The sequence below is a fragment of the Hypanus sabinus genome, chromosome 18 (assembly GCF_030144855.1).
Source record: "Hypanus sabinus isolate sHypSab1 chromosome 18, sHypSab1.hap1, whole genome shotgun sequence".
Taxonomy (NCBI): domain Eukaryota; kingdom Metazoa; phylum Chordata; class Chondrichthyes; order Myliobatiformes; family Dasyatidae; genus Hypanus; species Hypanus sabinus.
The window spans coordinates 13,419,688-13,446,168 of NC_082723.1; the positions used below are offsets into that span (position 1 = coordinate 13,419,688).

The 26,481-nt window shown below is 41.8% G+C and overlaps 1 protein-coding gene across 2 annotated transcripts in view; it reads left to right on the top strand.

Moving 5' to 3' along the window:
* The first annotated feature begins 5,720 nt into the window (after positions 1-5,720).
* The window catches only part of ubac1 (UBA domain containing 1), a 52,125-nt gene continuing 31,364 nt past the window's right edge, over positions 5,721-26,481 (top strand). For both annotated transcript variants that reach the window (XM_059993681.1, XM_059993682.1), the window contains exons 1-2: positions 5,721-5,979; positions 23,582-23,702. In XM_059993681.1, coding sequence (XP_059849664.1) covers positions 5,842-5,979; positions 23,582-23,702 — 259 coding nt within the window. In that variant the 5' untranslated portion in view covers positions 5,721-5,841. The remainder of the gene's footprint in view (positions 5,980-23,581; positions 23,703-26,481) is intronic.

Genomic DNA, 26,481 nt, shown 5'->3' on the forward strand with positions numbered 1-26,481 from the left:
TGACTGTCCATAGATTCTGCCTGACCTGCAAAATCCCTCCAGCATTAAGTCATTTGCCTTTTTTTGTTGTATTTCTCAATGATTAAGCTTTTGGGAACCTCTGGAAGTTTCAGGTCAGTTGAGACCTCCACCAAGCTGTTAATGTTGTCGACTTGGTGATGGTTATGCAGGTCAACATCAGAGATAGCTGATTAGGTTTCTCTTGTCCATTGTTATTTTCTGTCCAGTATGTGGCATAAATTGGGACTTGGTGGGTCACATCCCAAGCCTTAATGTTGCTGCTCGCAGGCATTACTCATCTCATTTCTGGAGAAGTTACAAACTGAACATTTTGAAATCATTGGCAAAGATCCCCATCTTAACAGTCAGTAGATTTGTCACAACTATTATAAATAAAACAATCCATGGCTGCAGGCAAGAACAGGAAAGAGTGGAGACAAATAGGTTCTTCAGAGAGCTGTGAGCAATAACCAGCCAGGTGAGCACCTGTGCTGTATGAATTTTTAGTTCATAATGACATGGTAATACAACAGTAAGTCAGAGACTGGCTGTCTTGTGGCAATCAACTCTCTATCTGATTCTCCAAAACATTTTCACTGCAATTGATGAGAGTATTGGAGTAGTCTCTCACCTGCCTGGATAACTGCAGCTCCAGAACACTCAAAGGAAAATGCCATCGAGGACCAAGCTACTTGACGTGGAATCAATACTGGCCTCACCAGATCCCGTAATTTTAAAAAAAGAACTGTAGCGGATTTTCTCCCTTTTCTTACAACAGAGATGCTGGTGATGATGACATTGGAATCTGGAGAAAAACAATAAAATGCCAGAGGAACTCTGTGGGTCATTCACCTGGACTGGTGAAGGGTGTTGACCCAAAGCATCAACTATTCATTTTCCTCCAGATGCTGCCTGACCCATTGAAATCCTCCAGCATCTTGGTCTTTGATGATGATGATGATGTTGGAGCTGGGAAGACCCTGGGCAGCACAAGGTGAATTTTGGAAAGAGGCTGAGGCAAATGTTTGCACCTCATTTAAATGATTACAGGGTTGTACCGTCTTTTTACGCTTTTCAGTGCCACTTTATAAGTATCACTATTTTCTTGAAGCATCTCAGTAATGCTGTATAAACAGAGCTTGTCTCCTTTAGTCAGTTCATTCCAGACAGTTTAATTGTTGGTAGACCCGTTATTTCTTAACACAGCTGAAGTTTGGATAGATACATGGATGAGAGGGATATAGAATGCAAGTGGATGGAACGAGGCAGAAGATCAAGTTGCCATGGACTAGATGGACCAAAGACCTGTTTCTGTGCTTCAGTGCTCTGTGATTGTATGACTCTAACATTTCTGTTATTGTCTCACCCTCACACCCTTTCTCAATAGTTATATCTTTATTCCTGCCCAATGTCTCCACCTTTGTCTCTCCTTCCTCTTTCAATGTTTCCTTTGGCAATTGTACTACAAAGTGATTTGGCAAGCTACTTCATCTCACTGTCACCAACATACATGAATTGCCCCATCATATCTTTGATGTACTTCCTAACTGCAAAAGAAAGCTAATTCTTGTGGGATTAGAGTAACATGTATCTTAAACCCAGCAGAATTCATTCTTGAATAACATTAAGAAAACTCTTGGGATCTTACAAGTCCAGAAACCTTCATGATAGTCTATAATTTTTGGTTTTACCTCATAAATTACCAAGAAAATAAAAATAAAAGACTTGTTTCCCACAGCACTATTCAAGACATGAGAGAATCCTAGAACAGGTTATGTCAATTTCTGGTCTGGCTACAATTGTAACACTACTTTCTGCGCACACACAGAAGTGACTCACAAGCCACAACGAGACAATAAAATGTGGAGACACGGGTGGATACTGGAGTGTGGAGCAACAAGCAATCTGCTGTAGGAACTGAACAGCATCTATGTCAACAATTGATCTATGTAAATGGGTGAACAGCATCTATGTTGATAATTCTGGTTGAAATCCTGCATCAGGACATTCTGTGATGATAAACCTTGGCCAGGAGACCATGGAAGAATCCATTGTTGATCCTTTGGATCATTCATGCCCACCTACCTGAGCTGATGAGTGAATTGGCTTATTGTTTTTATTAAATGAGAGCAGTGCATCAGTATACCATCCTACATCTAAACTCATCCCTTGATTCTGGAGGCATAAATTCAGATTTGAATTTATGATCTACTCCAGTACCATAGTAATCTGATTACTGTAACTCGATCACACAAAATGCATTGCTCATGCAGCTCTACTTGTGCCTGGTATCAATATTCCTTCTGCATGCAGAATAATCAGCACTGCCCGCTCTTCTTACTGCCATCAAGAAGAAGGTACAGGAGCTTTAGGACTCACACCACCAGCTTCAGGAACAGTTATTGCCCCTCAACCATCAGACTCTACTGAAAAAAAAAGGGGATAACTCTACTGAACTTCACTTGCCCCATCATTGAAATGTTCCCACAATCTATGGACTCGCTTTCAAGGACTCTTCATCTCATGTTCTCAGTATTTATTCCTTAGTATTATTATTTCTTTCTTTTTTTATTTGCACAGTTTTTTGGCTTTTGCACACTGGATGAACGCCCAAGTTAGTGTGGTCTTTCACTGATTCCATTATGGTTATTATTCTATTATGGATTCATTGAGTATGCCTGCAAGACAATGAATTTTACAATTGTATATGGTGACATACATGCACTTTGATGATAAATTTACTTTGAAAGGGATCCCAGCACAAATGTTTCTGCAGAATGAATGGGATGAATTCCATTTTGTTTCCTTTGTTGCCAGGAGAATTTTGATGAATCCCTGAATTACAAAACACATCCTAAATTTGTTTTGTCCATTCTCAGCTGAAGAGCTGCACTGACAATTTGAGCACTTATTCTCCTTGAAGAAGTGGCAGTGAACCACCTTCTTTTGAAGTGTTACAGTTCATCTCACATTGCTGTTGGCTGGGCTTCCTGGATCTTAAATCAAGAAACTATGGAAAAATGAAGGAATTTTTCCAGGCTGGGATGAAGTGTAACTTGGTGGGAAACGTAATGAGATTGTCTTTCCATTCACATAACTGACTTTCTATCTTTTAGTGGAGGATGCTACAGGTTTGTGGAGGAGCTGTAGTGTATTTTAGTAAATAGAGGACCAATATCATGCAGTGGTTTATGAAAAATTTCTTTTGATATTCTTTGCTTCAAGTGTTTGCTCCGTGTCTACTTCAGCAGTGTTATTTTTGTGTTAGATACCGATTATGTTGCCATGTGCAAATCTTGCTGGGAAAGTAAAACAAAAACAAAGGTTTGTGTTGGTGCTGGTAGCCTGAGTAAAGACTGCTCTCTGCTGGCCTGGAAGCACTTGCATCAGGAGATATCTTGAACCCAGCCTTCCAATTCCCTAAAATTGCATTTTTACATTGCCAGTTTCAGTGTTTTTAAAATTCAGGCAGCTAAGAAGCATGCACATATTCCTTCCATGAGCTTTGGAAATTTTAACTTTCTATGGTAGGTCTCTCCACCTGATAATCCCTTGCCACAATGTAGCTTGAAAAAAAGTCTGGTTTGGGAGCCTGGTGTTAGAAATAGAGAGGACATGTCCTGCCCATTGGATCCAAACAACTGCAGTTGGGCCTCAGGGTTGGGGATGTTGGCCTGGGAGAGGATGCTGCTACTGAAGCCTATCCTGCCAGTTGAATCAGAGGATTTTTTGGACTAGATTACCCAGTACTCTGAGGTACCACTGAGGGTAGTCCATGCTTGAACAGCATAGAGAAGCCAGGGATTATTGCAGCTCAGCAATATGAGATTGTGTCGTTTCTGAAGGCTGCATTGCTCTCATCCTAATGACTAGCTTAGTGCATGGATACATCAAGTTGTAGAACTGAAGTACTCAAGTGATTCTGTGTTGGGAAGTGTAGACCTGGACTCTTTGTTTCACAATATTCCATACAGTTGGACATTGCCACACCACCTATCATTGTAGTATTGTGGATTCTGATTTGTTTTGATAAAGGAAAAAGAAACTGTTTCCTGTGGCACGCACAGATTTCAGCTGATTTAAGAAAGACAAGAAAATTACAAGAGATGGTCCGGATGAAGGATCCATAGATTTCCTTCACTGATGCTGCCTAACCGTGTGAGTTCCTGCAAATCTTTTCCTGCTGCTTACGATAGGCATTCATTGGCTGGACGGAATTTGAACAAATATTTGCAGGGGAAATGTTCAGGAGTATAAGGAAAATGCAATGGAGTGGAAGTAAGTGGGAGTGTAGGCAAGCACTGGAAATGAAATGCCTAGTAAGCACGGGGAGCACTCTAACTGTTTGCATCATAGCCTGGCATGGAGGCTCCAATGTGCAGGTTTCAGAGGGTGTAGACTTATCCAGCTCTGTCAAGGGTACCAGCCTCCTCACCACTGAGGATAACTGAGGGTGTCTCAAGAAGGTGGCATTCATCATTAAAGACACTCACCATTTGAGACATGCCCTCTTTTCAATACTTCCACTGGGGGTTAAGATCAGGAGCCTGAAGGCCCACAATCAGCATCTTTCTCCCTGCCATTGGATATTTGAATAGTACATGAATCATTGATTACTATCTTGCTATGCCTCCTTTGCATTGTTCATTTATTTTCGGTAACTTAAAGTAAATTTTATGTCTTGCACTGTACTGAGGCTGCAAAACAACACATTTCATGGCATATGTCAGTGATAACAAACTTCATTCTGATTCAGTTTCTCCGCACTGAGACATTGGTACTTCTGTGGATGTACCATGGAGAGCATTCAGATAGGCTGCATATGGGTGGGGGGGGGGGAGGGGGCTACTGCACAGAACTGGAAAAAGTTACAGAAACTTGTAAAGTTATTCAGCTCCATCTAGGGCACTAGCTTCTGTAGTATCCAAGACATCTTCAAGAAGTGGTGCCTCAGAAAGGTGATGCCCATTGTTAAGGATCTCCATCGCCCAGAGCATGCCCTCTTCTCATTGTTACTGTCAGAAAGGAGATATAGAAACCTGAAGACACACACAGAGATTCAGGAACAGCTTCTTCTCCAATTCCTAAATGGACATTGAATCCATGAACACTATCTTACTTTTTTAATACATTATTTCTGTTTTGCTCTATTTTAATTTAACTATTTAATATACATATATGTATATTATTGTAATTAGTTTAGTTATTTATTTTTTCTTTCTATATTATTATATATTGCATTGCACTGCTGCTGCTAAGTTAACAGGTGATAATAAACCTGATTCTGTTTTTGCTCCAATTTTAATCTATTCAATATACATAAACTGTAATTGGAGAAGCACCTGATGAAGGGTCTCGGCCCGAAACGTCGACAGGGCTTCTCCTTATAGACGCTGCCTGGCCAGCTGTGTTCCACCAGCATTTTGTGTGTGTGGTTTGAATTTCCAGCATCTGCATATTTCCTCGTATATACTGTAATTGATTGATTTTTTCCTTCTTCTATATTATGTGTTGTATGGAACTGCTGCTGTTAAGTTAACAAATTTCACGATACATGCCGGTGATAATAAAACTGGTTCTGATTCTAAATACAGGACAGTAGTTCCATCACCAACCAGACGGAACTACAGTAACCATAATCCATTGCATGACGTGCGTCTGCGCACTAGGTGAAGACAAAGAGACCTGCCCCCTCCCACCGGGAGCGGGTGAGAGGTGAAAGGTCGCACTGGTCTCTGAGCCTGTGGGCGGAGGGACGGTGAGGAGGTCGGGCGTGGCCTGGAGGGTACCGGACGACTTTGAAAGGCCGTTTGAATAAAGTCGGCGGTAGTGGCCGGGCCCATGTTTGTGCAAGAGGAGAAGATCTTTGCGGGGAATGTGGTGCGGCTCCACATCTGCACCATGGAGGGGGCCGAGTGGGTGGAGGAGGTGACCGAGGACACAGGGATCGAGAAGCTCAAGGAGAGCTGCCTGAAACAAGTAAGCCAGGCCGGGGATTGTCCTGCCCCGCGGGCCCAGGGGGTGGGGGCAAGGCACGGCTGCCCTGTACTAGGAGAGGGATGATCTGCCCTGGTGGGAAGTCGGTGCCATGCGGTGTGTTGGTGGTGGGGGCTGTGATTCCCGCCCAGAGCGCTAAGGGGGTAATGGGGAGGGGGGTTGATTTCTGTCTGGCCAGAGCGTTTTTTGGGGGTGGGACTGGAAGATGCTCCTTGCCCAGAGCGTTTGGAGGAGCCAGTATCTGCCTTCAGCGTTTAGGAGGTGGGAAGAGGTGGACCCTACCTAAAGCGTTGTGTGGGGTGGGGTGGTTCCTTCCCAGAGTGTATGGGGAGGGGGTAGTAGTGATCCTTGTCGGGGTGTTTGAGGTGGTGGGAGGGAGTTGAGCTCTGCTGGGGTGGTTGGGAAATAGGAACTACTGCCCTCGTGGTTTCAGTGGTGGTATCATTGCCTGCCTTTCGTAGGTCGGGGCCCTTGTCCTGCCCCTTCATCCACCTCCTTCCAAAATACTGTTTTGTTCCGTTATTAAATCACTGAGGCTTTACTATCAACATTTCATCTTCAATGCTCCCAGTGAACCTTGCTTAGGACGTTGGCATCTTTGCAGTTCGCGTGATTTATTTCACGTGTCCTTTGGCAGTGACTGAATTCCATAAATGTACTAAGCCATCTGAATTCTATCTCTACTGCGTACATGGTGTAACTTTTAAAGTACTTTCTCCATTTATCCACTAATTTAACTCCATGTTAATCACAAGACAATTTACCATGACCAGTTAACCTACTAACCGGTACGTCTTTGGACTGTGGGGAAAAAACCCGGAGCACTGGGGACGAACCTACAAATTTGCTTCAGAGGACCCTGGAATTAAACTCCAAACTCCGATACTCCAAGCTGTATTAGCGTCACGCTATTGATTCAGGAAACGTTCCTGAACACATTTCACAAATTCCATTCTATCCAGGCCCTTGTCACTTGAGTTTTTTTTACCCTTGAACTCTCCCTTTTTGATTCTATTACAGTTGAAGTTTTATAAGTTTTCGATGTTGTGTAGTCCAAAGCAGGCTTATTTCTAGTCCTGCCGTTTAAGAACTATTGTACATGATGCTATAAGTGGACTGTCTTTTCCTCTCCTCAACTAGATTCTAATCTGTGCACAGTCTGCTTTTTAATGGTAAATGGGCTTTTTCATTGGCTGTTTAAAGATCTAAGTGTTGATTTTGGCCTGTTGCTAGCCTGAGTCAGAAGATTGTGGATTCATGTCCTACTCCGGATATGTGAATACTTAATCTTCATTAGTTACTTCAGTGCAGAATTTGAAGTGCCTTGATGTTGGAACTGCTCTCTTTAAAGTGCCCCATCTGTTAAAGGTTTGCTTGGCACAAGACCTGACCAATCACTTTCCCCCAGCTAGCTAAAAATAAGTTCTGGAAATTATTCTCGCTTCACTCTGCCTGAGCTGCCTGCAGAGTTTGCTTGCATAACAATAGTGAACACAATTTACCTTTTCTTTGTCGGGCAGGTGCTTTGGAGCTGCAGAGATGACTGGTGTTCTACAAATGCAAGCATTTTCTTTTAACTTAAAAAAACATGCAGTTTAGACAAATTATTCTGGATTTATTTGACAGGGTCATAAATTTATTAGCACATACTTGCTTGAGATGCTTCAAAGTCCCATCATTTAAGAAGGTGGTTATTGCAAACTAGACTAATTATGTAGAAGATGCTCAAAAAAAGTGGTGCCTAGCTCTGAAGGAGTTGATGTCAGTCCTTAAAAGCTATGATCTTTGTTGAAAATTATTTTCAGCTGGTTGTTTGCATTATTAAATTATGAAGTGTTTCTTATCAGCTGCTTTTGGATTTTGGTTCCGGTAAATTCTTGATTTGAATTAAAAGTTTGTCTTTTGCTCAGTTTTTTTAAAGTTTGGGTTTCTTCTTTCACTTGTACCCTGGCAATTACTAACTGCCAAAAATAGATGAACTCAGAGTGCAGTGTCCAGCTGTTGGAAATGCTCTGCACTAGCAGCTTAATGCAAAGTTAGATCACTTTATGTTAAAATCATAATGATCAGTTCTTGTCCCTAGTGAAGTGAAATAATATTTTAAAATCTTCATTTTGATTATTCCTTTAATTTGCTGTATATGTTTTTTCATCTCACTGTTTATCATGGAAGTGGCCTTTTCAGATTTAACATTATGATTATGAAGTCTGATCAGCACAGACGTGATGCGCTGATTGTCCTCTTTGGCTGTTAATTTTCCAAGCAAAAGGAATTTTTCAATTCTATACAGTGTAACTGAACTTGCAGCCCAGAAGAAGGGCAATTTGCATTGCAAAGGAGATCTATATCCATTTGTACGTCTTGTAATTTCCCCAATGTGCTTCTAAAAAAATGTGTATACCAGTGTTACATAGTTATGACAACTTCCCAAATTTAGGTAAATAGTAGGACAAAGATTCTTGGATTTGATCGAATTGACTGTGAAGAATTAAGTCGATGAATAACTCCTGCATCCTGGCTTTGAATGAAGATATTTGTCTGATCACTTACACACTTCTGAGACCTCGGGTCTGATGTTTGCAAGAAAGAGTGTATTTGTGAAAGTATGATCATGCTAGTTTGGATGTCAGATTATTTGCCAACATTATGCATAAATGAGGAATCTTAAATTTGTATTTATTCTGCATCCTTTATTTTAAAAAAATCCAGGTCACTATCAGGCACAATAACTTGGTTGCCAACTGCAAGCCAGAGTAGTTAATAATCACTCAGACTTGTGCATAAAAACATGTTACACACACAAAATGCTGGAGGAACTCAGCTAGCCAGGCAACATAATTGGATTTCCAACATCTCTAGATTTTCTCATGTTTGAGACAAAAACGTGTTAGTTCAGTTTTCAATTGGAAGAATAGCTAAATGGGAGAAAACCCACAAATTAAGATGGAAGCTTTTGCTTTATATTGTTAGAATGTGTGTGTCAATTATTTACCAATGTTGGAAGGAAGAATGATATCCCAGTGTTAAAGGATTGGAAAAGGTGGAATGTTTTATAGGCACGTAGATTACTGTCACTGTGAAAGCAATGGTGTTTGTGTGAAAATGAGTTCTGGCTCTCACTTTCCCATGATGTCAGAAAGAAATTGGAAGTGCATACTTGAATGAAGATATGTCTGGGACATTTTGTAGTTGCAAACTTGTCCACTGAGTTTGCACCTTCAGTTTCTTTCTGAGTAAGTTGGATCATCTAAAGGAACAAAGCCTAGAAAAATGCAAAAGGCATGGATTAGGATTTTTGGAAGAGAACTTTCTAATATGTCTAGAAAAGTGCCGATTCTTTGTTCTGGCTCATCTGCTAGCATCATTGATCAGAATCCAGTTAGATGCAGACAGTGGAAGAAATGTTCAGTTTTCTTTTAATAAATTGGTTCCTTTTTTAAAAATACTGTTTCTCTTTCAGTGCTGTACCTAAGTTTTGAGGTTTTTAGCAATGACAGTTTTGTTGAATGTAGCACAAGGGTATTTGAGTTTGTCTCTTGATGTAGTTGTTGGAGTACCCCAGGGATTCACAAAATGAATAGATGTCCAATTTGCTCCAGAACTTGTTTTCCATTTTACTTGTATCTTACTGTCCAATTCAATATGTTAATTCAGTAATGTACGTGCCATTGACAAAGCCAGAAGCTGAGTTTAGCCCACAGGAATGGTATGCACATTGTTCCTGTCTCTGGCTATAGTTGGTTATTCTTGGCCAGACAAAATTTTTGATTCTGGTTCAAACGTGTTGATTTCGCCATCATTAATGTGCTGCCAGCCAGTGCATGTTATTTTTAAACTTGGAAAAGCTGTGTATGATATTTGATGGATGAAATCTACTGCTGTGTTGGCCAGTTGGTAGTTATATTCCAGAAGACTGTTTTAAAAAATGAACTGAAAACAAACTTATCAAGGCCAAATTTAATTTGTTTGTATGTGTTTTATTACTTCCATCTCCCTTCCTTTACCCAGTTTTTATTGAAGCTATTTTGCCTGTACCTTTACCTGCATGTTATTTATTTTATGTTGCTGGTTTCAAAATTCCTCTTTTTGTACTTCCAATCCTCTTTTCTAATTTCATAACCAAACAGTTGTCGTTCTGCTATCTACTGAAATATTTGTATAAGCCCCACAAGGAAATTGAAATCTGACTGCCATGCCAAGTTCATTCCAAGATATCAGATTCAAATTTATTTATTCATTGTATATCAAAAAGCGCTATTTGCATTAACAACCAACACATCTGAGGGTGTGCTGGGGGCAGCCCACAGTGTTGCTAGACATTCCATGTCAACATAGCATAGCCACAATGCTTGGCCGAACAATACAGAAAACGACAAACAACAAAACAACAAAGACCCATTCCAGCCTCCCTTTCACCCACTCGCAGAATTCCAGGCTTTGACTTCCTTTACTCAGAGATTACAGACTCTTGGGGTTCCATCTAATGAGCCTCAACTTTCGGACTTCTGATTTGACCATTGGGCCTCAATTCTTGGCATTGATGCTGAGGACTTGCTGATCACCAAGCACTAGGCTTTGAATTCTGAACTTGCAATGGTAAAACCCTGAACACTAGGCCTGAAACTGGGGCCACACCAATTGGTGAGCCCAGAGGGTGCATGGGACTCATTCTTCTTACCCACAACTTGCTTACTTGGGGTGGGAGCACCAGTGCTCATCAACTGGCCAAACATCCTGCCCTGGTCTGTGAATGCCCCCTGTCTATGCTGCTGGCCTTCCAACACAAAGTGGAGACTATAACTCCAGCCTGACCTCTGATTCCCCATATCCCTGTCTCTAAATCCCAACCTGATCCCTAACACTCCTGTCCCTAAAATAAGCTCTACGAACCTAATGAAAATCTTTATTAAAAAAAACACTAAATCTGAGCTGTAACTCAATGGAAGTCACAGCTTAGCACCATTAAAATAAACATGCTAACTAAAACTAATTTCCTTATCATTGCTGGTGGTGATGCCTGTCCCTTTACTGCATCTTTTCCCATCTGGTCATATTTTCCACTACCTAACACATACTAGCTTTTGTGGAAGTGATCTATTCCTTATTACTGAAATCCATTATTATCACTGATTCAGAATCCTGGATTTTTCCTACAGCTAGAGCTGGTATCTCCAGCAATTCCCATGAATTTATGTAAAGATACAAGAAAGATATTTGGAGTATTGTGAGTAGTTTCAGGCCCCATATCTAAGAAAGGATGTGCTGGCATTGGAGAGGGTCCAGAGGAGATTTGAGAATGATCTTGGGAATGAAAGGGTTAATGGATGAGGAGTGTTTGATGGCCCTTGGCCTGTATTCGCTGGAGTTTAGAAGAATGAGGGTCGATCTCATTGAAGCCTTTTGAATATTGAAAATCTCGGGGAGAATGTTTCCAGTAGAGGGAGAGTCCAGGATCAGAGGGCACAACCTCAGAAGAATGGAGATGAGGAGGAATCTATTACCAACTGCGGCTCTGGGTATGTTTAAAGCAGAGGCAATTAATTAGTAAAGACATCAAATGTTATGGGGAGAATGCAGAATACTTTCTACACCTGTGACTATGTGGCTAGGCACAGCTCAAATTCCATCTATGAATCTTCTGATGACACAATTATTGTTGGCAGAATTTCAGATGGTGTACAGGAACAAGATATACCAGCTATTTGAGTAGTACCACAGCAGCAACCTTGCACTCAATCTCAGTAAGGTCAAAGAACTAATTGTAGACTTTCAGAAATGGCATGATGAGGGAACATGCACACACCAGTCTTTGTGGAGAGATCAGAAGTGGAAAAAGTGAGCAATTTCAAGTTCCCCAGTGTCAGTATCTCTGAGGATCCATCCTGGGTCTAACATATCAATGCAGCTACACAAAAGGCACGACAGTGGCTATGTTTCATTAGGTGTTTGAGGAGGTTTGGTATGTCACCAAAGACACTCAAATTTCTACAGTTTACTGTGGAATTTAATTGATTTATTTCTTACATCTTTCACATACACAAGGAGTAAAAATCTTTACATTGCGTCTCCATCTAAATGTGCAATGTGCGATCATAGTAATTTATAATAAATAGAACAGATAATCTAATAAAGAGTACACTCAAATCAGCTGGAGTTAATCAGTCTGATAGCTCAGTGGAAGAAGCTGTCCTGGAGCCTTTTGATCTTGGCTTTTATGCTGCGGTACTGTTTCTCGGATGGTAGCAGCTGCAATAGATGGTGATTGGGGTGACTCGGGTCCCCAACGATCCTATGGGCCCTTTTTACACAACTGTCCTTGTAAACGTCCTGAATCATGGGAAGTTCACAACTACAGATGTGCTGGGCTGTCTGCACCATTCTATGCAGAGTCCTGCATTTAAGGGAGGTACAGCTCCCATACCGGGCAGTGATGCAGCCAGTCAGGATGCTCTCAATTGTCCCCCTGTAGAAAGTTCTTAGGATTTGGGGGCCCATACCAAACTTCCTGAACTGTCTGAGGTGAAAGGGCTGCTGTTGTGCCTTTTTCACCACACATCTGGTGTGTACAAACCATGTGAGGTCCTCGGTGATGCAGATGCTGAGGAACTTGAAGTTGTTTACCCTCTCAACTCAAGATCCATTGATAGGGGTTAGGCCATCTCCATTCCTTCTGTAGTCCACAACTAGCTCCTTTGTTTTTGCAACATTGAGGGAGAGGTTGTTTTTTTGACACTAATGTGTCAGAGAGATGCTTTCTTCCCTGTAGGCCACCTTGTTATTGTTTGAGATAAGGCCAATCAATGTAGTGTCATCGGCAAATTTAATTAGCAGATTAGAGCTGTGTGGGGCTACACAATCATGGGTATACAGAGAGTAAAGAAGGGGACTGAGTACAGAGCTCTGAGGGAGCCCACTCTTACCACCTGCTGGCGATCTGACAGGAAGTCCCGGACCTAGCTGCACAAGGTAGGGTGAAAGCCGAGGTCACTGAGTTTCTTGTCAAGCCTGGATGGAACTATGGTGTTGAATGTTGATCTGTAGTCCAAGAACAGCATTCTCACATAGCATCCTTCTTCTCCAGATGTGCATTCTAACTGGCTGCATCACTGTCTGGTATGGGGAGGGGGCTACTGCACAGGGTCAAAATAAGCTGAAGAGAATTATAAACTTAACTGGCTTCATCATGGGGACTAGTCTCCATAGTATCCAAGACGCCTTCAAGGAATGATTCTTCATAGGCGGCATCCATCATTAAGGATCCCCATCATGCAGGACATGACTTGTTCTCATTGCTTACCATCAGGAAGGAGGTATAGGAGCTGAAGGCACACACTGGATTCAGGAACCACTTCTTCCCCATTACCATCAGATTCCTGAATGGACAATGAACCCACTACTTTTTTTTAAAATTTTGGACTAATTTAATTTAACTATATAAAAACATTATGTAGAAATTCATCACACTCAAAATGCTGGTGGAACGCAGCAGGCCAGACAGCATCTATAGGAAGAAGTACAGTCACGTTTCCAGAAACATCAACTGTACTTCCTATAGATGCTGCCTAGCCTGCTGTGTTCCACCAGCATTTTGTGTGTGTTGCTTGAATTTCCAGCGTCTGCAGATTTCCTCGTGCTTATGTAGAAATTAATGGTTTTTTTTCTCTATTATTACGTATTGTACTGCTGCCACAAAGACAACAAATGACACCACACGTACTGGTGATATTAAACCTGATTCTGAATGGGGTTGAGAGGGAAAATAAATCAGCCACAATCGAACGGTAGAGCAGATTTGATAGATCAAAATAACTTAATTCTGCTCCTAAGCCTTATGATCTAATGTACCCTAAACTTGTTTATCCCTATGTTATCTGACTTGACTGAGATCTCTTAAGTGCATTGGGGTCCTGCTCCTTGCCTAAGCTACTTACTACTATCTGATAAATCAAGTGGCATTTTAAAATTTGCTTATGAAGCATTGTCGCAACTGGAAGTTAATCTCCAGGTGTTTTGTCACTTGGAATCAATAAACATGGTTAGAACATTAACTATCCACAGAAAAATAATCATCAGCCCTTCCATATCATTCCTGCAAGCTGTTTTATGTGTTGTAGCCTAGATATCACATGAGGAATAATCCCTTGTGTGACATCCAGGCTAGAGCAAATATATCAGAATGCCTTTCTTTTTAAAAACTTCCCTCCACCATTATTGGTAATTTCTTAATTGGTTAAAACTTTGCATTGAGCGTTTGCTTGTCTTTTCCATTAATGTTCTCCAAGTCCATTATGTAATAGATGTTGAGTGTTTATAAGTTAAACTTCTACATCTTTAAGCTGCAGGTCTTTTAAAATCTGCATTTTAATTGTTATTTGGAGAAACTACATAGTTTGGTTATGCTATTGGTGTGAGAAGTGTTTGCTGAGATGCAGTAGATTTTTTGGCCCTCAATCTCATGTCTTGATTAAATTGGTACTGTATTTTTGAATTGTCAATTATTTTTCATGTGGTTGTGCTTTTACTGGGTGTTGTTTATTAATAGATTGAGGCCATAGACCTTCCAGTAAGTAATATTCAGAACTTTTGAGATCCGTATTGTGTAGGGCTCGCAATCTCATGGCTTGATTAGGTTGGTATTTTTGCATTGTTAGTTACTCTTAGGCTGGTTGTGCTTTTACTGAGTGTACCTAGAATTCAGTGTTGAAGGAATTTATTCTTGGCTTGGAGTGGTTGGAAAATGGTTCTCATTGGTATCCCGTTGAAGTGATCTTTTTGCAACAGCTTCCTTGATTCATTTAACTGTCATAGTGTGGTGACTTCATAAATAAGTGTGATACTACCTTGCTGGCTGTATACACATACATTTCCACTAGGGGATGCTGGAAACTGGTTTACTAAGGCCAGAAAATCGAAGTAGCATCTAATAATAGCATCTTACGACTTATCCATTAACTCTGCAGCTCAATATTTTACTTCCTGTTATCTTGCACATGGGTGCTATTTTTCAACACTAATCGGAAAAATACTCTTGTGAAATTATGATTTATCATAATGTACAATGTCATAATAGAATTATTATTTAATTCCAAGAATATCGTGGGAGAAAAATCTTCCCAAATTTGTGAGCTTTCTACCTTTTATTAAACAACAGTATGTTTGTAGATTAAGAAGTTGGAATTTGCAGTTTTGTTGAAATATGCTGGACGGCATCATAAGAGTTTTGATCTGCAGTATAAAGTCCTTAAGCTTGTATAAAATTTACTGCTCTGGAAAATGGTAGTTCGTGTCAGTGTCATGATGTTGTTAGGCTTTGAAATCTGTGTGAAAAAGTGATACCCCATTCACAAAGTAGCTCTTACACTCCCCTTGAACTAATTGACCAGAACACGTTCCTGCATTGTCTTTAAGTTAGAAAAATATACCATACCATTGACAAATAAAATATGACACCAAGCCACAAAAGATGTTGGAACAGATTGGGACAGATCAAAAGCTTAATTGACAAGGTGGTTTTAAGATCATAACAGAATTAGGCCATTTGGCTCATCAAGTCTGCTCTGCCATTTCATCATGGCTGATCCAATTTTTCCCTCAGCCCAAATCATCTGCCTTCTCCCCATATCCTTTCATGTCCCGAGCAATCAAGAATCTATCAACCTCTGCCTTAAATATACGTAAAGACTTGGCCTCCACAGCTGTCTGAGGCAAAGAATTCCACAGATTAACCACTCTCTGGCTAATAAAATATCACCTCATCTCCATTCTAAAAGGATGCCCTTCTATTCTGAGGTTGTGCCTTCTAGTCTTAGACTCTCCCATCATAGGAAACCTCCTCTCCACATACACTCATCAAAGTCTTTCACCATTCGATAGGTTTCAATGAGGGTCACCATTCTTCGGATATCTAGTGAATACAGGCTCAGAGCCATCAAATGCCCTTCATATGATGAGCCATTCTATCCTGGAATTATTTTCATGAATCTCCTTTGAACCCTCTCCAGTTTCAGCACATCCTTTATAAGACAAGCGGCCCAAAACTGCTCACAGTATTCCAAGTGAGGCATCACCAGTGCTTTATAAATCTCAATATTACATCCTTGCTTTTATATTTTAGTCCTCTTGAAATGAATGTTAGTATCGCATTTGCCTTCCTCACCACAGACTGAACCTGTGCAAGGGAATCCTGCACAAGGACTCACAAGTTCTTTTGTGCCTCAGTTTTTTTGTATTTTCTCTCCATTTAAAAATTGTCAACCCTTTCATTTCTTCCACCGAAGTGCATGACCATACACTTCCCAGCACTGTATTCCACCTGTTATTTCTTTGTCCTTTCTCCTAATCCGTTTTCTGTAGCTTCTCTACTTCCTCAGAACTATCTGCTGCTCCTCCTATCTTTATATCGTGTGCAAACTTTGCAACAAAGCCAATAATTCCATCATCCAAATCATTGACATATAAAAAGAATCAGTCCCAACACTGACCCATTCTTTGCCTCCTGCCAATCAGCCACTGCTTTATCCATGTTAGAACCTTTCCTGTATAATACCATGGGATCATAGCATGTTAAGCAGTTTCAGGTGTCATCTCGTCAAAGGCCTTCTAAAAATCCAAGTACACAACATCAACTGATTTATTTATTTACTTTCTCTATTCTGCTTGTTATTTTTTACAAAGAATTCCAACAGATCTGTCAGGCAAGATTTTCCCTTGAGGAAACCATCCAGACTACAGCCTATTATGTGCCTCCAAGTACCCTGAGACCTCATCCTTAATAATAATAGACTCTCAACCTCTTCCCAACCACTGAAGTCAGTCTAACTGGCCTATAACACACACAAAATGCTGGTGGAATGCAGCAGGCCAGGCAGCATCTACAGGAAGAAGCACAGTTGACGTTTCGGGCCGAGACCCTTCGTCAGGCCTATAGTTTCCTTTTTCCTGCCTCTCTCCCTTCGTGAAGAGTGGAGTGACATTTGCAATTTTCCAATCTTCTGAAAACATTACAGAATCTAGTGATTCTTGAAAGATCATTACTAATCCCTCCATAATCTATTCAGCCACCTCTTTCAGAACCTTGGAGAGTACACGTTTGGTGCAGGTGACATAGCTACCTTCAGACCTTTCAGTTTCCCAAGAACCTTCTCCCTAGTAATGGTAACTTCACACATTTGATCACCCTTGACACCTGGAATTTCCACCATACTGCTAGTGTCCTCCACAGTTAAGAGGCACAGCTGATTTTTTTTATTGGTGATCATATACAAGGTGCTACACTGCATAGAGAAATGAAATCTGAAGCACTACTTAAGGAAAAGATGAAGAGCATTAGTCATGAAGAAATGCAAGGATGATATTAGAGGTTCCTCAGAGTAGAATGAGTCTGAAGGTGTGATGAAGGTAGTGATGCTATAGGCCAGAGGTCGGCAACCTGCGGCTCCAGAGCCACATGCGGCTCTTTGATCTCTGTGATGCGGCTCCCCGTAGTTTGTTAGCTTTTGAAATGTAATTCGAAATTTGAAGATTATGGTGATCTTGTACAATCTGAAAACTTTGCGGAGACACCGTTTCCTGGCACATCCGAACCGGCTCACAATTAGCCAGCGTTCAGGCTAAGGGAGATAGCCTACGGGGGTTTGTGAGTACGTGTCTTTTGGAGCATCCGCGCCCACGGGGACGGGTTGAGGGAGGCTTTAAAGCAAGGCTGTTTAGTTCGAATAAAGTTACCTTTGACTGCAGTCTTTATTTTAGCGCTGCGTGTAGCACACCGCTACAACGTGTTTTTTATCGCTATTAATATACATCACCACTGCCAATGCCTGACACCCGCCAGTGCGCGCTTTCTTTTAATTCTTCGATCCAAGGTAGGCTACCTATGTAGTAACCTTCAACACAACGTCTTTTTTTTCGGAGTTCAAAATGTTTTTGTTGCATGCAGAAATGTAATTTCGTTTTCTCTGCAGGAGTTCATCAATTTCATAAATGCAACACATTATAGTTTGTTTATACATAGCATAAAGGCAAAAAAAAAAAACCCGTTGTATGCAGTGTTATTTCATTTTGTGGCTCCCAGTGTTTTCTTTTCTGTGGGAAATGGGTCCATATTGGCTCTTTCAGTGGTAAACGTTGCCGACCCCTGCTATAGGCTCTTGTAAGTGAACTAAAAAAGTTCATTCATTTACATCTAGTTTAAAGAAACTTGTTAATATTAATGGGGGTCTGTTGGCTGCACCCCTTCCTCTTCTTTCTTCTTGGTTATCATGAAATTAAAATTTACCAGAATAATGCAGCTAGCCTTACTGAATCATGTTTCGGGAAGGCATTCAAGAGTCGAGAGAGAAGAGAAATGTATTAGTAATTGGGGGTAGTATAGTTGGGAATAGACACAATTTTCTTTTGCAAAGTTCAGGACATGTCATCTGACCTGCAGAGGAAAGATCCAATTATCATAGTCCATTTGGGTCCCAACGACATTGGAAGAACAAGGAAAGAGCTTCTGCTGAGGGAACTTGAACGGCTCAGGACTAAACTAAAACACAGAACTAAAAAGCTAATAATCTCCAGATTCACACACAGGATGTTGGTGGAACGCAGCAGGCCAGGCAGCATCTATAGGGAGAAGCGCTGTTGACGTTTTGGGCCAAGACCTTTTGTCAGGACTAACTGAAAGGAAAGATAGTAAGAGATCTCTTACTATTTTTCCTTTTAGTTAGTCCTGACGAAGGGTCTCAGCCCGAAATGTCAACAGTGATTCTCCCTATAGATGCTGCTTGGTCTGCTGCATTCCACCAGCATTTTGTGTGTGTTGCTTGAATTTCTAGTATCTGCAGATTTCCTCGTGTTTGCCTTTTAATCTCCAGATTGTTACCTGAGCCATGTACAAGTTGACACAGAGTTAGTAAGAACAGAGAATTAAATATGCTGTTCAAGGATGGGCATGGGAGAAATGGGCTTGATTTTGTAGGACATTGGCACCAGTATTAAAGAAGGAGGGAGGAGCTGTTCTGCTGGGACAGGCTCCATCTAGGGCCAGAGTCTTGGTGAACTGCTTAACTAGGGCTCTGCACAGAATCTAGGTAAAGGGCTGGAGAGGAAGGAATCTGATAAGAGATGAGAATGGACCATAGGAGAAAGGGAAGGAGGAGGGAACCCAGGGTGAGGTGATAGGCAGGTAAGAAGAGGTAAAAGGCCAGAGTGGTGAACAGAACAAGGAGGGGGGGGGGGTTTACCAGAAGGAGAAATTGATGTGCATGCCATCAAGCTGGAGGCTAGCCAGATGGAATAAAGGTGTTGCTCCTCCATCCTGAGAGTGGCCTCATCGTAGCCAATTCTTCTGTTCAATTCTCTCAGTAACTTTGTCCATTCCGTTGTCTTAACATTACATGTTAGCCCATAACTAGCATTACATCTCAACATTCAAATCCTTCACCTTGATGAATGGTCATGGATTGTGAAGAACCTGATTCATACATGGATACCCGGGATAATGGAGTCAGCAACTAGGGAATGGACTTAATGGCCAAAAGCTGTGGTGATGTCTTTGACCTTGCTGATAGTCAGCTAGAGGAGATTTCTAGTTATTTGAAGACTATGTTTGATGCATTGCCTAATAGTTTACATAATGTGTGAAGCAGAATATGTACAAGAACTATTGCCATAGGAGAGCTTATAAATAAGAAATGGAAGGGGCTGGGGGATAATTTCTTGGCAGAGGCTGGTGACGTGAACAGAAACGGTTGCAATTGATTTTGGCCTGACTGGATCAATAAGAAAGCGACCAAGTCAAGTGCATTGCTGCCAAATGGATAATTGCAGAGGGGCAGGTGGAAGAAGGTTCATCACTGGTAAAGCCATCCCCACCATTGAGCACATTTACATGAAATGTTGTTGTAGGAAAGCAGCATCCATTGTCCGAGACCTCCACCACCCAGGACAGGCTCGTTTCTCACTGTTGCTATCAGGAACCTCAAACTCACACCACAAGGTTCAGGAACAGTTATCACTCCTCAAACATGAGGCTGTTGAACCAGGGCATATTGCTCCATCATTGAAATGTTCCCACAATCTGTGGACCCATTTTTCAAGTACTCTTTGTCTCATGTTCTCAATATTTATTGCTTATTTATTTATCCTTGTTATTTATTTTTATATTTGCACAGTTTGTTGTCTTCAGCACACTGGTTGAACAGACTGGTGCAGTCTTTTGTTGATTCCATTGTGGTTGTTATTCTGTTAAGAATTTATAGAGTGTGCCCCCAATAAAAGAAAATGAATCTCAGGGTTGTATATGGTGACATGTATGTACTTTGATAATAAATTTACTTTGAACTTAGAAGGTTAGTTTATCAGAATGACAAAATCTTTTGTAACTTTTCTTGTGTGAGTCTTTGGTTAGAAGGATTCAAGCTTGTTTCCTGGAAAGAAGATCACAGGTTTGGCAGCCGATAAGACTTTGGAGAAACAGTATTGGAAATGGTCATTGGCAAAAAGACAAGTGCTTTGATTTTATTTTGGAGAGAGTTTGTTGATGGTAGATAATGAAGGACTAGTTGAAAAGAGAAGAAATGTGAGCAATGTTACCTGTTTACTGTTTTAAGGTTATGTTATCTAAATGTTTGGTGTATAGTGCTTGCGTTTCTTTGAAAGGGTGGGGAATCGGTCTCGGAAGAGAAACTGGAACATGAATGTTTTTATTCACTGACCTTTTTATAAAAAAAATATCCCATTATTGTAAATGGATTAGAACTCTGTCTTCAATGGAAAAATTAAAACTATGCTTGCCTCTTGAACTGTGCTTAAAGTTTGCCTAATGTTAGCAGTGTCATAGTCATTACCGTTCTCAGTTGTTTTGGAATCTGACAACTGGTGTTTGGAAATACTACTCCACTTATGGTAAAGACACTCTGTTACGTACCCTGTAACTGGGTGTCTAACCAGCAGAGAAAGAAGAATCTGTTGGAGTCTGGTGGTACCATACTAAAGGTGTTTATTAATAAAAATAAGCAAAAACCATATTAATAATGCAAATATACATATAAAACAAGTTAGCAGTAATAAACCTAAAAGTGCAGGAATAATAATAATAAGCAATAATAAACAAGCTCTATTGATGTCTAGGGGTAAATAAATTGTCATAGAAAAGAATAAAGTTCAGTTCAGTTCATGAGTGCTGATGTAGTTATGGTTGTTGTATTGTAATCATTGGAGAGAGAGCGAGCGAGATGTAACGGCTATAGTCAGGCAAACCTTCCTTTGCTTTCTTAATCCGTCGTTTTGGTGTGGTCATTGAGTTATGACTTCTCCGTCCTTCTGCTAGACCGTTCTTCTGTGGTGGACTCATCACTCTGTCATGAGTGGACACACACACAAGTCCCCACTGGCACTGCTTTTACACTGATAGCCTTACTGACCGACCTCCTGGTTCGGTCTTCGAAGCCCCCACCTTTCTTGTGGGTTCCAACACTCAATCAGTGTCCACTGGCATGTCTGGAGGGTGTCTCTCCAGACCTGTCTTTTATCCCTACTCATGGGGACTCAGCTATCCATCACTCCTGAATGACCGTGTCCATCAAATAAAGCCACTCCTTCAGTCCACTGAGGAATGTTTATGAGCAAACTATTGTCCTTGCAGCGAAACAGTAAATAATTCAAAAAAGAGTCACAATACAGTTAATCAGCAATTTCCCCCTCTCTCTTATCTGTCACTGATATTCTTGCCTGTTTTTCTCTCCCTGGCGTGTCTCATGGTCAGCATAACAACAGTAATAGTTCGTGGTTCTTGGGGGGGGGGGTTGGGAATGGTTAACTCTGTGCCCCATTGTCCATCAGGTCTGTTCATCACTCATAGCAACTCCAATGGTGGTGTTAGACATAGGATTCTGGTAGCAAAGATGAGACAATAGCAGTACGTGTTAAAAATTGGATACAGTTGACACTCCTTATCCGCGGGGGATTGGTTGTGGGACCCCCCATGGATACCAAAATTCGTGGATGCTCAAGTCCCTTATTCAAACTGTCTCAATGCGGTGGATCTTAGGACCCAGCGGAACCCCAGACTTTATTTAACCTGTCTCAGTGCGGTGGACTTTAAGACCTGGCAGTAGAGATCTGAATCCGCTATGTTTCTGTTCGCGAAAATAATCACAATAATGATTGAAAACAAAGTGGAAATAATAAAGTGATCGGAAAGAGGTGAAACGCCATCGGTCATTGGAAATGAGTTAGGCTACGTCGGTCAACGATCGGAACAATTTTAAAAGATAAAGTGAGAAAGGCTCTGCCCCGATCAAAGCTACAATTATTACTAAGCAACACAGTGGTTTAATTATTGGGTTTTGGGGTTTTGGGTTTTTGATCCTCCACATCAACCCAGCACGATGGAGAGCGCGCTCGGGGACGATCTGTCCCAAATCCTGAGAACTTCCGTTCCCGGCGCTGAAACATACGTTCTTAAGTGCTTTATATGCATAGAAAGGTATAATATATACTATACACTAAGGCAAACGTTTGAATAACTGATGCTAAATAATACCGGATGTACCTGTTCCAACTTAGTAAGAGAACTTCCGATTTTTTTCGATCCAAATCTACGATAACCCAAGCATACTTTAAATCATCTGTAGATTACTTAAAATACCTAATACAATGTAAATGCTATGTAAAATGGTTGTTATACTGCATTGTTTAGGGAATAATGACAAGAAAAAGAAGTCTGCACATGCTTGAACAACAAGTGCTGGAAGAGCAATTCCGGGTTTTTGCGATTCGCGGTTGATTGAATTTGTGCATGTGGAATTCACGATAAGGAGGGCCAACTATATTGATATTTGGAGGCCAGCCAGAGAGTGGAGTCCCATCATTACATATTTTTAATATTTTGATGAGAGTATTTGATATCTGGATGATTCTTTAATGCGTGTGTATCAACTGTACTCAATTGAAGAATAACAAGTATGTGAAATTTTCAGTTGTGACAACTATGGAGAAAGCATCTGAACACAATTGTCAAATTTAGATTTGTTTTTCCCGGTAAATTATTTGAAAGTTATGTAACACTGCTGTAATATGCCGCATTGGCACTGCAAAGTGTGGTGGTAATACGAGATAATGTCTTAAGAACATAAGACATGGTGTGAGATGAATATGAACAGCTGAGTGGTTAATGTCAGTTGGGCTTGCCTGAGACATTCTTAGCCTCAGTCCAAGCAGAGAAAATACAGAACAAGCCTTTAAATCCATGGGAGGTCCACTGCATGACATGTATTCCTTTCAACTGTGGATAGAACACTTCCTGAGCATCACTTGCAGCAGGTTCCCTCTACCCATAGATATATATTTTGCTGAAGAACCAATTGATTGAGGAGTAAGAGAAAACAGGCAAAATTTATAAATATTTTAATGCAGCATTGGTTTAGCTGTTTTTAAAAAAAAATCTTTCTTTTATCCTGCAGCCAGTGCTCTAAGCCTAGTAAGTGCCAGATAGTGATTCAGCATTAAAGGATGCAATTCCGGCCTGTATTGTAATGTTTACTGTGGTGTATCTTTAAGAGTTAAGATCACTTTTTTCATTTATTGGCATATCCTGCAGTGTGTACAGGGAGGATTAGAAGATCCAAAGACAGTCACACACCACAAGCTCATTCATGCTTCTTCAGAGAGGGTCCTGTCGGACACAAAGACTGTGGCTGAAGAAAACCTCCAGGATAAAGGTGAGTTTCAGCACAACTATGTGAATGGAAAGGATCTTTGGAGTCAATTTCTTTAGGTAGCAATTCATCATTTTTAAGGTTCAAATACTGATAAAGGAAGCTTGCTTGGGAGTTCACTCTTAGGTTCTAATCCTACTTTGATAACTTCCAGAAAAGTGGGTATCTAGAGGTGGGATGCATGGAAAGTACAAAGACTTGATGGTGACTGTACTTCAGTGGTTTGGGTCTTCTGATTAACTCGGTTGCCCAAACATGAAAAGTGTTCAAAGTTCATTGTAAAATTGTCAAAGTACACATATGTTACTTTATACTTCCTTGAGATTCATTTTCTTGTGGGCATTAACAGGAAAAAAGTAGTACAATAGAATTTTATGGATAAGCTAGTCATAGACAAAGACTGACAAACAGCCAATGTGCAAGAGAAGGCAAACTATGCAAATAAAAATAATACTGAAAACATGAGTTGTAAGGAGTCTTTTAAATTGAGTTTAAAATTAGTTCAGAGTAGTGGTGATTGAAGTTATCTATGCTGGTCCAGGGGTCAGATGGTTATAAGGTAATAACTGTTCCAGACCCTGATTGTGTGGAACCAAAGGCTTCAAGTACTTTGTACTTGATGTATTAGTATGAAGAATGCATGACCTGAATGGCAGGGGTCTTTGAAGGATGCTGCTTTCTTGAGGCAGCACACCATGCAACTGTACTTGCTGCTGGGCAGGATACACAGGGCTGTATCTACTATTTTCCGTAGCCTTTTACATTACTGGGCATTGGTGTTGCTATAGAAGGCTGTGATGCAAGCATTTAGATTTGTCTGAGCTTTTGGTGAAATACTGAATCTACGTGAATTTCTAAGAAGGTGGAGGCACTGCCCAGGACAGAACCTCTGATAAGTTAGTGCCAAGGAATTTAAAGCTACTGACTCCTCCCTCCTTCTCAGCACCCCAATCCACCAGCTGCTTCTTCCTGCTGTTGATAATCACCCCTTTGGTTTTTCGGAATTTGAGTGAGAAGTTGTTGTTGTGGTACCACTCAACCAAATTTTCATTCTCCATCCTATATGCCAATTTGTCACCATCTTTGATTCAACCAACAACAGTGGTATTATCAGCAAACTTAAATGCAGCACTGAAGCTGTATTTAGCTACATAATTAACCCTTTTAAGTATTGCTTTTGAGTTTGTCTCCATTTTCAGCCCTTGATGTTACTGGATAGCTGTATATGTTATTTGTGTGTGCCTTATGGTCTTAAAGAAATTGTAGGAAATGAATAGACTCGTTTTGCAGGAAACTGTTAAATGGTGAGGTGACAAGATGCACAAGGAAAGGGTGTTAAGTTGCAGAGCTAACCTGAAAAGAGGTACTGTAGCGGTGTGCTACACACAGCGCTGAAATAATGACACGAAGTTGGTCAACTGCAGTTAAAGAAGATTTTATTCAAACTTCGCGGCCTCGTTTTAAAGCCTCCCTGATCCCGCCCCCCCCCCCGAGCGCAGATGCTGTAGCGGGCACGTACTCACAATCCCGCGCGAGCTTTTCCCTTTGTTTTTGAAGCAGACCTGGTGCCCTTTTGGGACTGGCCTTTATGCCAGCGCGCTGGCTATTTGTGAGCTGGTTCGAGTGCGCTAGGAAGTGGGTCGCCACATAACCCCCCCCCCACCCCGAGAACCGGCGATACACCCCCCAATGTCCACAGTCTGGGCCGGACCCTGTTTGGGAGGTCGGCCCCTGCGCCGCGGTGCCGGCAACTCGACCAGTTGCGCCACATCCACATGGGCCGGTTTGAGTCGGTCCACCGTGAAAACCTTCTCTCTCCTCCCAATGTCCAGCATGAACGTGGACCCTTTGTTCCTGAGCACCGTAAATGGCTCCTCGTAGGGCCGTTGCAGCGGTGGGCGATGCCTGTCCCTTCGTACAAACACAAACTTACAGTTCTGCAGGTCTTTGGGTATGCAGGTCGGGTTCTGCCCATGCTGCGAAGTGGGTATAGGGGCCAGGTTGCCGAGCCTCTCGCGTAGTCTGCTCAGGACTGCTGCGGGTTCTTCCTCGTGCCCCCTTGGGGCTGGTATGAACTCCCTGGGGACGACCAGGGGTGCGCCGTACACCAACTTGGCCGACGAGGCATGCAGATTGTCTTTGGGCGTCGTGCGGATGCTGAGTAGGACCCAGGGAAGCTCGTCCACCCAGTTAGCTCCTCGCAGGCGGGCCATGAGAGCCGACTTTAGGTGACGGTGGAAACGTTCCTCCAGGCCGTTCGACTGTGGGTGGTAGGCAGTTGTGTGGTGCAGCTGTGTCACCAAAAGGCTGGCCATAGCTGACCACAGGCTGGAGGTGAACTGGGCGCCTCTGTCGGAGGTAATGTGGGCCGGTACACCAAAGCGGGACACCAGGTGGTGATCAGTGCCCGGGCGCAAGATTCAGAGGTGGTGTCGGTGAGCGGGATCGCCTCTGGCCATCTTGTGGGCCGGTCCATGATAGTCAGGAGGTGCCACACTCCTTGCGACACTGGCAGGGGCCCACGATATCCACGTGAATGTGGTCAAAACACCGGTGGGTGGGGTGGAACTGCTGCGGCAGAGCTTTTGTGTGCCACTGTACCTTGGCCGTCTGGCAGTGCATGCACGTTTTGGCCCATTCACTGACCTGCTTGCGGAGACCGTGCTAAACGAACCTGCTGGAGACCATCCGGACAGTTGTCCTGATGGAGGTGTGCAGTAAGTTATGAATGGAGTCGAAAACACGGTGCCGCCAGTTTGCCGGGACAACGGGATGGGGTTGG